Source organism: Sceloporus undulatus, chromosome 4 (genome assembly GCF_019175285.1).
Source record: "Sceloporus undulatus isolate JIND9_A2432 ecotype Alabama chromosome 4, SceUnd_v1.1, whole genome shotgun sequence".
Classification (NCBI taxonomy): Eukaryota; Metazoa; Chordata; class Lepidosauria; order Squamata; family Phrynosomatidae; genus Sceloporus; species Sceloporus undulatus.
The window spans coordinates 176,933,110-176,949,596 of NC_056525.1; the positions used below are offsets into that span (position 1 = coordinate 176,933,110).

Genomic DNA, 16,487 nt, shown 5'->3' on the forward strand with positions numbered 1-16,487 from the left:
TGTGTCCCTAACCCTAGCGAATATGGAGGAACAAGTGTAGTTTTCTCTGTTTGCAGGAGTGGGAATCCTGCACACCCCTCAGATTTGTTGGAGCTCAGCTCCCAGCATTCTGACTATTGGCTACTATTGCTAGGGCCACTGGGACATACAGTATCTGAAGGTGTAATGACCCAGCAAGGACCAGGTTATAGGAAGTGTTAACTCAGGGGAAATGAATAAGGCTCATGGTCTATGTTAGCCCATGGGAGGTGAAAGTGGAGAGACCCAATCTCAGCTCTGACATTCACAGCATAGCCTATGGTGAGGGATGACAGGAGCTGCAATCCAATAGCATCTTGAGAGCCACACACACAGCTTAAAGTTGTCAAGGGATGTATGTGACATGTTCAGTTCTACTTTTGAATGCTCTCTGTATAGTCACATGATTTGCATTTGGGTAGTCTATCCATCTATGTAGCCATTCAATGTCCTGGGTTTCTTCCAGCATGGGAACCAAGTTGACTATGGATCTAACTGGGAAACTTCTTTATTTCTCTCAAGCTTATTTTTACCACACTCCAGCCATACTAAAAAGATGCCAAATTATGAAACATGTTTTTGCCACTACATATATAATACATTGCTTTAATGTATTTCACATAAGGCATTCAGGATGGCATAATTGTATTTTGTATTATTTATCATAAGCAATGAGAATCTGATAAAAGTAGTACGCTGACAAATAGAAAACAATACATCATCCATAGTCACATGTCAAACCTTAGAAAATGACCCATTGCCTTAGCTACTTGTACCAGAGATTGAATCTGGAACTCATGGCATACAAAGCATGTGCTCTCCCTGGAGTGATGAGCTATGGCCTCTTTTCCCTTGTGACCTGAAGTCAGAGATGAAGGGTTCAAATGTTCTTATTTTAATAGCAAATCTCTGTTCATTTGCAGTCTATATAATAAATACTGAATACAGTACTGCAGTAAGAGAAAGGGGACAAGATACAGGGGCTCATTCATTTCACTGTGTTGATGCCATGTCCTAGCTTTGAAGAAAGACAGACCTAATTCTATGTAGTAAAAGAAGTGTTGACCATGTTATTTCTGGAGCAGGTGACATAAAATCTACTCTGATAAATGCCTTGCAGCTAAGGAGTTTCGTAAGCAGTTTGGCATGAAGCACTGCCACTGAAAAGTGTCAAATTTCTACTGTGTGCACCTCTAAAACAGTACTTCCTTCTGGATGCATACTTATATTTGGCTGATCCCATGTCAACAAAAATTGTCTTAATTCTGAACGTGTTTTCAAGGGGGAAAGTTCCCCCCTCCAGACCATCTGCAAAGTGTTACCTCCTTATTCACTAAGGAATCAGGCTTGTGAGTTATGATATAACTTTCCCACAATAAAGATACTCTACACTTTCTTAGAAACTAACCACATTTATGAGACAAAACCACTTCCTAAAACATTAGGGTGGAAAAAATGCTAAAATCAATATCCTTCAATATATGGTCTATTATTACCAAACTCTGGTATTCAAACAATAGTGAAATCCATGAAGCCATCAATGGTCCAAAACTCACGGCAGAAATAATCCAGTTTGAGGCCACTTTAACTGCCTTGGCTCACTGCTAGGGAATCCTGGGAATTGTAGTTAATTGTGGTATCAGAGCTTTGACAGAAAAGGCTAGCTATCTCACAAAACAACATTCCCAGAATTCCTTAGCATTGAGCCAGGGCAGTTCAAGTGGTCAAACTGGATTATTTCCGCAGTGTGTTTTCAGCCAGTGTTAGCTATTGTATACAGTATCTACCTGTGCTGCCACAGTTCATCCATTGCATCCATAACTACTTAAGTTTCCCTGCAGTTTCCATTTGCCTTTTTATCTTGCTCATATTTGGGATATTGGAAAGTGAAAAATTATTAAATAATTGTCAATGGCAAAACGATTGGCTAGCTGTGTGAAATGAAATACAGCTTGCTCTGGCCATCCAAATTCTATCAGGCTGTTAACAGGGATGGATGATAGCTTGCCTGCAGGATGCATCAAGGAGCTATTTCACCCCTGCTACTTTACTGTGGGGTATTAGAACCACTTTACACAATCTGAGCTACGTAGTTCCAGAGGACCAGCTTACATGCTGCTAAAATAAATAAAAGATTCACCCCCTCCTCCTTTAGCATCCTTCTCTCTAACACTTTGTATCAGATCTCTCAGTGTGCTTTGCTGATGCTGCTGCAGTTTGAAAGAGAGGCAAAGTACAGAGGAATGAGCTAAATGTAGAGGAATCAGCAACCTACACGAGCATAATGTCATGATTGCTGTAAACTGCAGCCACTAGGTTTGGGGATGGGATGGACTCTCTTTCACCCTATGGTCCAAATTCAGTTTTAAAGTAGCTCTCAGGGACCACATTCCACTGATGATGGACAGAACCAAAGGCAAAAAGGATTTGAATCCCAATGCCAGCATGTTTAATTTAATGCTCTTACTGCTGGTAATTTAAGGTTTAGGAGTGGTATTTCAACCTTTTAAATCGCGCGGGGGGGGGGGAATGTCAGAGCTGGAGCAGCAGATGGAAACATTCTTGTTTACAAGGCATTTGTGGTGTTACTTATGTAGTGAGTGTAACTAGTGTGCTGTTTTTTAATGCTTTAATGTTTTAAATATTTTATTGAAATGGTTTTAACTATGTTGTATTTTAACTGTTATGTTTTAATACTAGTATATTTAATTATTCTTTTAAAATTTTGTAATTAACATTTTAGTTGTGTTCTTTCCCCTTGAATCTTATTTTGGAAGAAAGGTGGGATATAAATCCAATGAATGAATGGAGTCCCATGCATTTCCTACCTCTGGCAATGACTGAAAAAAACAATATTGTTAGAATTCATCAAGTCAGTTAGTGTAGGTGACCAAGATACAAAGCTCAAATGTATTATGAATTGAGGATCTTTGAGGGACATAGCTCGTGGGAGATTAGTTTGAATGCAGACCAGCTTTTGTTAACATGCCTGCTGCACTGGACCATGTAAAAAGGGGCAAAATAGCTACTACTATAACAAACACATCAGTTGCTTACCATGTATCTGTCCTCCTTGGTTTAAGATAGGCACAGGATGAAGACTAGAAAGAGGTACTACTGTAGAGTTGAGACTTCTGCTCATCTGCATGACATTTAGAGTAGACATGAGGATATTACCAAATGTTGGAATCTATACCATACCATGCGGTGGAATTTTACTTCCACGTAAGTTATATCCGGTCATGCCATGGAAATGTGACCATACAGTAGTATATGATTTAATTTAGCAATTGTCACAAGGCCCACTGAACCGGTTTACTTATGATCAAATGCAATTTGGATTCTCCTTCTCAGAAAAGCCTTCACCCAAAAAAGAACTTATCACCAGAAAACTGTTGGTACTGTATATGAAAAATGTTGTCAATACCTAAATTTGCTTATATTCCTGTTGTTCCTTGTTGTAATCTTATATGTACCATATATACTCATGTATAGGTTGACCTTGTGTATTAGTCGAGGAGAGGCCAAAATTCTGGATTTTTATATGACCCGTGGATAAGACAAAGGTAAAACTTAAGGGCATGTAAACATTGATTTAAAGGTTGTCCACTTCCTCCTCCTGTCTTCCTAGCCTGGCTGCCCCCTCCAGAGGCAACCAGGCTGGGAACAGGTTTTTCCCAGCCCAGCTGTCCCCTCTGGAGGCAACTGGGCTGGGAAGGGGCTTGGGGTAGTGAATGATAGTTCTCCCTGCAGTCTTATTATTGTATTGACTTGTGTATAAGTTGACCCAGGTTTTTGGGTCAATTTTGCAGAAGTTTGTGTCAACGTATGCACAAATATATACCAAACATACTTAACTGGGAGTAAGCCAGCTTAAACCCAGTGGGAATTCTAAACAGACATACACTGTATTGCACTACAAGCCACTAAATATTTTAATCTGTGAAGTGTCTTGGTTGCATTGGCAGCAAGATGGTAAATTAAGGTGTAGGAAATAAATTGTAAATATATGAATTTGAAAAGGCATGAACAAACCAAAGACATAATTGACTATTTGTGTCTGCAATCTTGAATATTTCTATCAAACTGCCAAAAAGTGAAATGATACGTATAGCTGCCATTTTTTAAATCTCATTACCTAAAGTATCACACTTATTTCCAAGGCTCAAAAGCTGCCCATATAAAAGTCCAGTTCACCTAAATAAGTTTTGAAGATAAACAGCCATACTATTGAAGTATCTTTGGTACCTTACCTCATATCTGGCATTCACTGCATTTTGAATTGCTGTGTTGCATGATACAATAATACAAACCATTTTATTTGTGCAGATTATGCCATATTAAGAGCCTGTATGTTAAATATGCTGCAAGTTAGAGGGTTTTAATATATAAATGAACACAGCAGGTCATTGTTCAACTAATTTATTTCCTTTTTTCCAATTCCAAACAAAAGCTAAATACAAATTTTAAACAGATAAGCACTAGATTTACCCAAAGGGAGTAGGCTTATACAGATTTACTTCAGTAAAATTACTCAACCCTTAAGCAAAGCATTCTTTGCCAAAACTATACAGTAGTCTTCCTTATGTTCATTGCACAATCTTAAACAAAATATGTTTTGTCAAACCAACTTTGACACTCCAAACAATATTTTACAATTAAATCCACAACTGCTTCAGGATATTCCTCCCTCCCTTCCCCACCCCCATCCCAAGAAAGAACTTCAGAGGGTTTCTCGTAAGAAATGTTTTGGAAACCAGTATTTCCTACGCAGTTCACCAGCAAGAAGTCAACTCTCAGAAAAAAATAATCCTCTGCCAATATAGTTTCTGCAGCTGCTATTTTAAAATTTAGCTGCTTTAGGCTACTTCAGACTCCAGGTCTGTAAAAATGTATTCAACTCAACAGAACACTCTACGTTTAGTTATACAGCAAACTGGGGAAAGAGATCCAAAACTGAGAATGCCAGCAAACTTAAACATGGCCAAGCAAAATAAGAGAGGCAAATAGTGCCTTGAAATTTCTTTCCCATGGTTAGCAATCTACTGTAACAAGCCATAGACTTTCTTTCATCAGAATGAATCTGACACAGCTGATACAATCATGTTAACGGCAAAGCTTATAAGGCTTTTAGACCATTACATTCACTTCTCACCCTATGAATACTGGTATTGGGGGACATGACCAGCACAAATGGAAACACCACCATAAATGATCACTTTGTGCTCTCAGATATATTTCTTTCAGTGTATTACAGTCCCTTCATTTCACATTTTGGTAAGATGCTCATACAGTGCAGAAATATGCAGAGCATTCTCTTTCACCAGGTCCATGCAGAAAACATCTAAAAAAAAATTAAAGTTCTGAGATACAAATGATTAAAAAAAATCCAGGATGATCAAGTTCCACGATGGATAGTGTTCTGAACATGTGTCCATTTTCTTCAACTCCAAAAGAATAAATGGTGAGAAAAGTGAAAAAACACACTCCTGCATTCTGTGATCTTCCCCATTTTGCTGGCCAGTATCCTACTCTGGCATATATGGACGGAGGTGTTCCTCTATGGTACCAACCGCCCAGTGGGTGAGCTGCTCCTGTGGCAGATACAAGCAGATGCTGCATAACTTGAAGATTGTAGCTTTGTTTTTTGGAGTCTGGAAAGAGAAATTTGAGAATGACAAACAATGCTGATGCATACATGCAAAGCTCAATTCTATAGCATAAAAGGAATACATCTAGTGAATGTTTCATTGCACTCGTAATGCAACCCAACTTGGTATATAGCATTATTTCCTGGTGTTGTCTTTGGGTTATATTATAAATTACTCAATAAAAAGAAACCCTGATATCTAAATACATTCAGTATTCTGCCATGTCAGTTTTATATGTGCCTCTTGACTGCATGTAAGTTAGGATAGCCTTTAAAAAAATTTTTAAAGGCAATATGTAAGCATAACAGTTATTCAAATACATTTACCTGCAAGTGCTGTCTGTCAATGAAGAGAAACACTGACTGGTTAGGGTTGTTTATAACAATTCCAGTCTTGTCCTTTCGGCTCAGTACATGCAGAAACTGTTTTTCATAGTCACCATGATGAAATTCAAACCTGGCCTGCAGAAAATAGAATATGAAGACAGTAATTTAAATAAAGATGTGTAAGAAACACTAATTGAAAGCTAAGTCATTCTTGCAAGTGCTCTATTTTTCAAGCTAGAAGCCCAGACTCACCAATGACAGACTGGTGCAAAAGTCAAAATTAAAGCATTTTACTCTCAGGAACTAAGTTAACAGAAGCCCATAGTCCTTCCATACAAAAATCAGTTCTGGTTACATCCCCTGCCTTTGCCCCAATTTCAGCATTATAATTTAAGTCATGAAGTTGCTTTGTTGCTGCTTTTGTTAAATAACTGGTGATCAGAAGCCTTGTCAATGATTTGACAAATCACCCAGAGATTTAACAGTAGATCAAGCCCTACTTTCTGCCCACCTCTGAAGAACAGACTTAAGAAAATTTGCAGATAACTTCAAGTTTCAGATAGCAACAAAACATAATAAACAAGAATGATAAATATGCCCATGTTTAATGTTATACAAAGAAACAACATTTTGGTTTATTATATATAAAGCAGGAGTACTATACTGGTCAAATCCTGTTATGTTTGTTAAACAAAAGACAAAAGCAAAGCTAAAGACTGGCCGAATACAAATTGGCCTCGAAACAGCTGCGTATGGATACAAAGATTAAACTTAAAACACCTTGTGGTAAAAGTAGCACTTAAACTTATGCACAAAACGCACACATATGTACATTTCAGGGTCAATTAAAAATAGAATAAAGAAAAGGAGCAATTTCATTTCAAGTGCTTAAAATTTACTTGGGGTTTGTTAGTACACTACCTGAAAATTGACACCATACCTGAACAGGCCTAAAGGGCTCATCATCTGATCCCTTCCACCTAGAAAACAGAAGACAGACTATCTTCTCAATATCATTCCGAGGCCAAAGTATGAAGTCCATTTCCTGTGTACAGCCAATCACATCCTATAAGGAAGGAAAAAAGTCAGCAGGGTCCGGTCCAACAGTCTAGTATGCAAACACCTATATACTGGTCACAAGAAAAATGCTAACAGCTGTAACCACCAATGTAACTTCCTTCATTTTTCCTGTTCTTTTGACTTTATTCTCAAAATACACATTGCAACCTATCTAGCAGTAAATCTACTTTTCTATTATGAGATGGTAAACCAGTCCTATTGTAATTAAATTTTCAGAGTGGTAGCACACTTTCTGAGTTAAAAGGAACAACCAGATACAGTAGTTATTTAGCTTTCTCTTTCAGAGCTGTGGTGCCGCAACTGCCTACAATTCCCAGGATTCTCTAGCACTGAGCCAGGGCAGTGAAAGCGGTCTCAAACTGGGTTATTTCTGCACTGTGTTTTGGACCTTAGTTGATTTTCCTCCCTACTGTAGCCAAACAGTGTGAGACAGGTGCAGGGGGAAGATGGAATCAAGGAAATCACTCTCCACCTGCTGTGTGCAGGATCCTCTGTGGAACTACAAAATCTTCCATAAAAGGAAGGGGCCTTTCCCAAGATCAAGCCTATCAGTTTAATTTCTCCAGTGAGAACTAAATAAACCTCACATTATGACATATTTGTTGATTACTGCCAGTATTCCAATCACACATACTGTAGATTAACAAGATGATTTGACTGTGCTAGAAAAGGGTGTCAGAAAGAGGAAGTGAGAAATAGTTGACCAAGGCCAGGATATTTAGAACTTCTTAAAGTAAAATTAAATATTCCAACATATATTTCTTTTTTCACAGGCAAGATTTTTCAAATCATATGCTTCACTTACACTGGACTATTTTGGAGGGGGGCACACCAATTCTCTGTACCACACAACAAGTTCCAAGTGCAATAATAGATGATGCAAACTTACTGTTCATAGGGACAGAAACCTCACTGAGCACATGTAAGGTACCCAGTTCAGCTAAGTCTTCTGCATCTCATCTAGATCAAGGGAAGGTAACCAACCATTCTTCAGATGCTTTGTACTGCATTTCCTATCATTCCAGTCAACTGGTTATGTTACGTAGGGCTGATGGTAGCTGTATTCCAAAACGTTGGAAAACACAAGGTCGCCTATCCTTGATCTAGACTTTTGATATAGGAACATAACTGAAACCAAGAATGTTAGCAAAACATTTGAGAGTGGAAGGAACGAAAGATTTTACCCTGCGCATAGACTGATAGCGGGGTGCATGCAGCTGTACTACATCCTTTTGTAGAAGCTCTATGGAACTTTCCAAGGAATAGCTGGAATCCCGCACACCTTTCAGGATATTTTCTTCATAATTATTGGTCATTACTGGTATCACTTCAGACACTTCAAAGAGCGCTGACTTTTTCCTCTAGTCAAAGAAAGTAAAAAAAAGTGATCTTAAGCAAACTGAACATTACATTTTATCCATTTTTGATCAATTTGTAGTTACAATGCTTTCAACGCTTAAGGAACAGAAACATTTCAGACACAAGAAGTTGGGAACACCACGCACTCAAATTCAGAGATGGTGTCAACTCAGCTGAAGTCCACTCTTTAACTATTATTAATATCACTGCAAGATGCTGAAAACATAAATCTCTCTCAATATAAAATCAACATGAGTTAAAATAGCTGAAGCAGTTAGGTTCCACTAATTTTACAACTGGTTTTATGCATTCCCCAAGCTTACATCCAACCTAATAAAATAATTACTCCCAGCCTTTAAAAATACTAAAATTAGGCATAGAATGTTAGAGGAGAGTCTATAAACAGAGCAACACAGACTGATTTTATAATGAAATGTCACTAAATAAGAACTTCCAGCATTACAAAAAACTAGTCACTAAGAAAACTACAATCTGAATCTGAGCCTCAACCAAGCTAGATCTAAGCTTAAGCTTAACAGTTTAATGGATTTTTATTAGCATTACCCACATTTGTTCTCAAATCAGTTTGGGGACAATTAATTACGATAGTTTTGAAATCGCTTAACATACAAGTCTTTAACAACCAGAACTTAGATTACCTTGTCTTTGAATACAAAGGCAATATACATCTTGAAATCAAACTGGTCAGCTAGAGATTCTTTTTTCTTTTTAAGCTGAGCGCGAAGTCTGTTCAGAGCTTGTTTCTTCCGGGAGTTTGGGTCCCCCATTTTGTAATACAGATGGTGCTAAAGCCTTTGGAAACCGACACTAAACTATGGGCCCTTTTTTCATAAGACTCGAGTACAACAGAAACAAGTCATTTTATTCCTGCCCATATCACTGAATCAGGAAAACACAGGCGTAACCCAAAAAATGCACCTCTGGCAATTGTTTTACGAGACTGTCTTATTAGAGGGGTCATAAAACAAAATAAGTAGTAGCCCAACCATCGTTGGACGGGAAAAAAAAAGAGTTTGCGCAGTATTATCAAAAAGCCCAAAGAAATTTGAATAAAATACACTGATATACACAGTTGTTTAAACCACGGGAATAAACGGGCGAGAACGGGGGGGAAATCTTATCACAATTTGTATGCATAAGAAAAAGCAACAATCGGCATGGACCCAATCCATTTGGGCGTCGTTGTTGGTTTTTCGCCCCAACGCCCCCCCTCTGCCACAAACCCCAAACAAAATCGAAATTAAAGACCGTGTGCTAACCCGCCCGGATTCATGACTCTGCTGATTATTATTATTAAGGTTGGCTTTTTGGGGGGTTTACTTGTGTTTGTTTTGCTATTGCTATGCTGCCTGGCTTTTATGTTTAATTTTATATTTTTACAAAAAGGAATTATTCGGCTTGGTAGAAAGCGGAGGAGGGTTTGCAGAGCTGGAGGAGCGGCTGTCCCGGGAGGAGGCTGTTAGACGTTGTTTCCCTACCGACGAGAAAACCATCGACCGCAAACAAGAGGAAGGGGGTGCTGGCTGGCAGAGGAGCAAGGAGCTTGGGAAAGAGCAGAGTCATTTCTAGCTTCATCCTGCTGGTCCTCAGGCACATGGTCGCCCTGAGGCGGTGTCTGTCACAGAGGAGAGGGGTCATGGCGGTGGCCATTGGGGGGACAGAGAGAGAGAGAGAAGAGGAGCCTCTCTGGCCTGAAGGCTTGGCTGGACCTGAAGCAAAAAGGGGAGGCCTACATCCCAGGAAGGCGTGCCTTCCCTGTGTCTGTCCCACAGGCAACAGCCAGAAAGGATGGTCTTCCTCCTCTTCTTCCTCCTCCTTCTTCTCTTTCTGCCTCTCAGATGGGGCTGGGCATGGCTATTGCTGGAAAAGGAAGGAAGGGGAAAGGAGGTGGAAAGAAAAGAAAAGGAGGACGGAAGGGGCTAGCCTGTGCTGCCTACTCACTCCTCCACCCCAAATTATTCACTCTGGCAGCCATGGGCTTCACAACTTTAAATAATAGTAATAATAATAAGGAAAAATGACAATTAAAAAATGAAAGGTAGGAAGGCAGGGGGAAAGACGCCAAGATTTCAATTGCCAAAAGAAAGGGAGGAAAAGGGGGAGGAAAGAAAGGGCCTGTGCTGCCTACTCCCTCCACCGCCCAGAACTGTTCCTCCTGGCAGCCATGGCCTTCTTAACTTGATGGTAATAATGATAAGGAAAAATTACAATTAAAATACAAAATGGGGGGGGGGGGTGTGTGACACGCCAAAGATGTCAATTGCCAAAAGATAAAAGGAAGGGGGGAGTAAAAAGGTTGCACAGATTGCAAACAAGGGGGAAGAAGTGGTGACAGGGAAGGAGCCCCCCTTCCCTCCCCTTTTTGTGGTGGTTTAGTGAAGGTTTAGAGCTGCTGCTTTTGCCTCTTTGGAAGAACCCCCTTCCTTTCCTTTCCTTTCCCTGCCCTCCTTCCTCAGCTTAGGAAGTAGAGAGCTCCCCTTGGTTTAGGAGTAATACTACTAGTAGTAATAAAGGAAGGGAGGCGGCCTGGGGAAGGGGCGGTGTGTGTCGGTGGCGCCTATCCGCAGCCGGTGGAGGCGGCCTTGGCGTCGCTGCTGCTGCTGCTGCTGGGCCTGGCTCGAGGGAAGCGGGCGGGAGCCATGTCAAGAGGAGGCCTCCAGGGCCAAGGAGCCGCCCAGCTCGCCCATCCCCGCTGCGCTCTTCTTCACCAGGACCGGGCCGCCCGCTCTGCTGCTGTTGCCGATGCTGCCGCTGATGCTGCCGCTGCTCAGCCCCAGCAGCCTGGTCCCCATCGCCTACGCTCGATGGAGGGGGAGGAAGAGAGAGAAGCAAATGGCGGAGAAGGGAGGATGAAGGGAGGAAGGAAGGAAGGAGGCGGAGGAGGAGGAGGAGGAAGCGAGGCTGGGCCTGGCTACAGCGCTGCTACCGAAGGGGCCTAGAGAGCGACCGAAGCCCCCCTCCTGTCCCCGCTCAAGAGAAGGATGAGACGCGGAAGGAGGAGGAGCTGCGAACGGGAGCGGAGACGCTACAAAATGGCAGCCGAAGACGCCTCTACGCCTTGAGTGACTCACATACAGAGAGAGGCTCCGCCCACCGACCGGCGCGCAGGCGCACTACGCACTCGGATGTACCATCTCAATAGGAAAAAAGGGGGGAGATGGTAGCTGAGAATGGTCCGCCCCCTTTTCCAGGCGCTTAATGCGCCCCTATTCTCCTAGTCTCGCGAGAATATTGCGGGAAAGGCCGCGAGATTTCCTTCTTCGTTAGCGCTGCAACTGCATTGAAGAACTAATCCAGTTTGAGACCGGTTTAATTGCCCCTTGGGGCTTTTTTTATTTTGTTGTGGCACCAGGGCTCTCTGACAGAAGGCCAACACTGCAGAAATAATCCATTTTTTTGAGACTGCTGCCCAGGCTCAATGCTAGGGGATTCTGGGAACTGTAGTTTCGTGGGACATTTGCTAGCGCCACAATAAACTACGAGTTACCAGGATTCCCTAGCATTGAGCCAAGGCGGTTAAAGCGGTCTCAAACTGGGTTGTTTCTGCAGTGGGTTTTGGGCCTCGCTAAATGACACTTAGAATTCTCTGCCTATGACCTCTCTTAGTCCTCAGTGAACTACAAACCCCAGAATGCAGCAGGAGCAGTGAAAGTGGAACAGCAGCGCAGTGGAGACGTAATTGTCCCCGCCTTTGTCGTTGTGACGTTTCACCACCAGGCGGGGAAAAAAACGTCTGCATCAATTCTACCCAGAGACAGGCTTCGTCTTCTTCGCCCCGCCCACTCCCTCTCGACGTGTGACGTCAGTCCCCTTATTGTGACGTCACTACGTCGTTGGTTCTTCTAGCCTTTGCTTTCATTTGGAGGGAGGGCACTGCGAGGGTCACCTTCTCTGACAGAGAAGGCTAAATACCTCACAAAACTACAAATCCCAGAATTCTGAGTGTTTTGTCGCTGGCCACAATCACTAACTACGCCACATCACGCCAGTAATTTTGTGAGATGGCTCTCTCTCTCCTAAATCCAGCAGCTCTTCAAAAGAGGCACCTGCTTTAATGTTAGTATGGCATTGCCATCTAGTGGCAATTTAGCAGAAGCCAGGCTGGAAGGACGGACATTCGGCTGTTGATGTGAAGAGATGTGGAAAGAAAATCAAAAGCTACATGTGAAATCAGGGACATAGAATGTGAGAAGTATGAATCGGGGGAGGCAGAAATTGTAAAACAAAGTATAAAGAACACCTGTATAGCTTATAAAGACCAGGTTTACACTACTGAGCCTTGTAGAGAAACAGAAGAACCCTGACCAAAAGAAAGGATATTATTATTAGGGAATAATGCAAAAAGACATGATCTGTAACCAAAAAGAAAGAAAAAGTTCATTGGGAGGATTGATGAAACTAAATGGTTATGGACGGGTGAGAAGCAAAAGTAAAAGGTGCCAGAAATAGTATCACAGTCCTGAATCAGTGACTTGTGCATATGGACAAAGAGAACTTTGATAATAACCAGGGCAAAGAGATAGAAGACGACAATAGAAAATATAGAACAAGAGACTGCAATCACAAGTTCCCATAAAGCAAAGGGAAATTGAAACCAAGAATATATAATACTGTATATACTCATGTATAAGTCTAGAAATTTTAGCCAAAAAACTGACCCCAAAAACCTGAGCTGACTTATCCATGGGTCAGTGTAACTTCTGTACTTTGACTCTCCATATAGGAACTATCCCCTGGTGAAAGGCAAGAGTGTCATCTTTCCTGAGAGCGCTGACCCCCTTCTGCTCTCTCACCCATCCAGCCTTCAGTGAGAGCACAAACAGTTATGCCTTCTGGGATTTTGTAAGTTCTTTGGCATTGTTTTCCTTTGCTCCATCCTTTAGAGCCTTTGTTACATGCCCCTAAGTTTTACCCTTGACCTGTCCATGGGTCATAGCAAAATCTGTAAATTTGGCCCTAAAATCTGCCCTCGATTTATACATGAGGTCGACTTGTAGTCAGGTGTATACGGTAGGTGCCATATGATCAGTAGGAGGACACATTATATGATCAGACCAAAATGGAAGCAAAACAGTGAAGAACAATAAGAGACAATAGGATGACAGATTCCTTCAAGGAAGAACCTCTTATCAGTAAACCCACAATTTTAAAAAATGAAGTGGAAGCTGATCTCATCCCATGTGAGACAAATAATTCACTAGGAACAGAATGCATACCAGTAGTTTATTTCTTTTTAAAAATCTGCTAATATGGAAAATATCAAAATGGGGGAAATATGGATGTCAGAATCATCCATGCCATAGTATGTCCATTTTCTATGTATGGTAGTAAAACCTGGACAGTGAAGAAAGCTGACGTAAAGAATATCAACTTATCTGAATTGTGGTGCTGGAGGAGAACTCTAAGGATACCACGGATTAAAGACAAATCAGTCAATCCAGGAGCACTCCAAGCCTGAACTCTCACTTGAAACCAAAATGATTACTCTGAGGCTACTGTACTTCTGACACACTTCAAAATATGATATAGCTTGATAAAATGGAAAGCAGTAGGAAAAGAGGAAAACCAAATTATAGAGGGATTGATTCAATCAATGAGGCTGTGGCCTTGAGCTTGGAAGAATGAACAAGGCTGTTGATGTCCTCTTGGAGGTCCCCCATTCATAGTCACCGTGAATCAAAGCTGACTTGACAATAACAATGTCTTGAGCTTCGATCATAACTACTTCATGTCTAGTGATAAAAGGAAATATTTCCATTTTTCTCTGCTTCTTGATTTGAGAACCATAAAGTGGAATACACACAATGAACCTACAGGTTTATGCTTTTCTCTAAATGTATAGAATACAACCTCTTAAAAGTACAAGCTGCAAAAAATCACAGTAAAAAATGTTAAACTCTATTTGAAACCCACTTCAGATCAATATTCCATCTGGTTCAATATTATATATATATATATATATATATATTTATATATATATATATATATCATAATTGATTGGATTTCTAATAATAATAATAATAATAATAATTTATTTATTTATTTATTTATATTTCCCGCCTCTCCCTGTGGATTGAGGCAGGATTACAACCGGTAAAATGCATACAAAGTATAAAATACAAAGACACAATCATTAAGCAATAATACTATCCTTCCTTTGCACTGTCTCAAGAATAACATTAGCTTTCCGTGTGCAGTCTCAGGGTACAACTAAACGATAGGCTATTCATGCTTTTGGAAATCTGTATTAAAACAAGTTGTGGAGCCCCATCTGGAACATGATAGAATTAGGGCTCCATGCAAACTTCCTAATCCCCATGACTGGCTCTACCATTAGGAAAAATGAGGCGGACACTTTAGGAGACAGATTTAGGAAAGCCACAGCATGGTGCTGGAGGAAAGCGTTGTCTGCCCTGCCCTTTGCCACCTAAGTTAGCCTTTTACCTTTGGGTATCCCATAACAGACCCTTCTAGAGAAAGACTCAACTGCCAGCTGGCTTTTCTGTGTGCAACTGGAAAAGTGCCATCATGTCATTTGCCTCTAGTAGCAAAATTACTTGGGACAGCCCTGATCCTGTTCTCTCTAGAAGAGCTTGGGAAACATGTTTTATTTGTTTGTTTACTATAGCTCCTTGATCATAAAGCATACTTGCTAGGGGATTTGGGGAGTTCTTTGTTTTCTGCTATATACTGTTTATTATAATCTGCTGTTGGAGCAGTAAACTGCTGTTATGGCAGTATCTTTCAAAGTAGTACTCAGATAGGGTCATTTTTAGGAGGTCTGTCCCATCTGGGGTGGTTTGACTAGCACTATTCAAAAGGGCCCTCTGGAGAGAACTTTCATTTTATGTGTTTTCTTTGCCTCATTTATCCTAGGATACAAGCCATTATATGGTTTCACATTTGCTTAGAAACATGCTCCGGTGCAGTGAATAGGGAGCTCTTTCCAAGTAAATGGATTAAGAGCTCGAGTGCCAAGAGTCTGACAGCAAGTGCATACAATTGCCATGCTGTGATGATTTGCCTCTTGTGGCTAGTGGGAAATTTGCTGTAGTCTAACACGGACAGCTTAATGTGTCAGCAGGCCCAGCTTTAGATTTTAGAAAGTCCTGACTAAATGGCTTCTGCTTCTTGGAGACCCTCATTGCCCAGACATACTTGATTATAGACAGGCTTCCTGCCTCTTGCCCACTGTAGTGTCAGTGACAGAAAAGAAGAGGCCACTGGGTCACACAGCCAAATTCATCACATATACATTGGGGCAGGGCCAGCATCTTTAAGAAGCCCATAGCTTCAGTGGCACTTGAAACCATAGGTGCTTCCTAAGCAAACTTAGGAGTTTATCACACTGGGGCTGATTTTGGCATTAAAAAGAGAATAAAGCACATTTAAATCATCCCGCAAATGAAGTGGAAATGGTGAGTAATTGCGTGAATTACTATCACACAGAACTGCACAAATAAAATGATGTCAGAAATGCATTGTCGTTGAAATCCCCAAAGTAAAAAGATGTGCACTAATGCTTCTCTGTGACCACTTTAATGGTGGGCTTTGTGCGACATCGTGTAAAATCGTTACACATAATTACACAATTTTTCTGGGATATTCATGTGATAACCTCCTAATCTCCTTTGTGTGATAAACTCCTTAGAGAGGGTTCTTCCTTGGACTATAATGATCAAAATTGCCCAGCCAAAATGGCTAAATATCTGTGTTGGCTATATGATTCTGGGAGTTTAATCCAACATGTATCCCTTTCAAATTGCTTTTGTTGTTTCTCATAGGTCAGGACTTGAACTGGACAAGAACATTTTGGTTAACATGGTGATACAGATATAAGAATAAATGAACTTCTTTGCTTATTTACAGTGCCTTGCAGAATTATTTACATGCACGTATATACACACGCATATGCATATTTGACTTTTTCACTTTTTACAACATGGATCTGAAACTAATTTAAATGGCATTGTTAACATGGCACCCGAAGTGCACAAAATACTCAACACTGAAGGTGCAAAATAATATTATT

The 16,487-nt window shown here is 40.8% G+C and overlaps 1 protein-coding gene across 1 annotated transcript; it reads right to left on the reverse strand.

Annotated features, from left to right (window-relative positions):
- Positions 1–4,424: 4,424 nt before the first annotated feature.
- On the reverse strand, positions 4,425–11,514 carry C4H6orf62 (chromosome 4 C6orf62 homolog). The gene is made up of 5 exons (XM_042463885.1): positions 9,094–11,514; positions 8,260–8,436; positions 6,936–7,061; positions 5,996–6,130; positions 4,425–5,672 (listed from the first exon to the last, which is right to left on the reverse strand). The coding sequence occupies exons 1-5, from the start codon at positions 9,220–9,222 to the stop codon at positions 5,547–5,549; spliced, it is 693 nt and encodes a 230-aa protein (XP_042319819.1). The 5' UTR covers positions 9,223–11,514; the 3' UTR covers positions 4,425–5,546.
- Positions 11,515–16,487: the final 4,973 nt, after the last annotated feature.

What these genes read in the sequence shown, in the direction of transcription:
- C4H6orf62 (XM_042463885.1), bottom strand. Translation starts at nt 9,222, where the DNA reads ATGGGGGACCCAAACTCCCGGAAGAAACAAGCTCTGAACAGACTTCGC. An exon ending in CCTTTGTATTCAAAGACAAG is followed by an intron (nt 8,437 to 9,093) that starts GTAATCTAAGTT and finishes TTCTTTGACTAG; the next exon opens with AGGAAAAAGTCAGCGCTCTT. An exon ending in TTGACAGACAGCACTTGCAG is followed by an intron (nt 5,673 to 5,995) that starts GTAAATGTATTT and finishes TTCTCTTTCCAG; the next exon opens with ACTCCAAAAAACAAAGCTAC.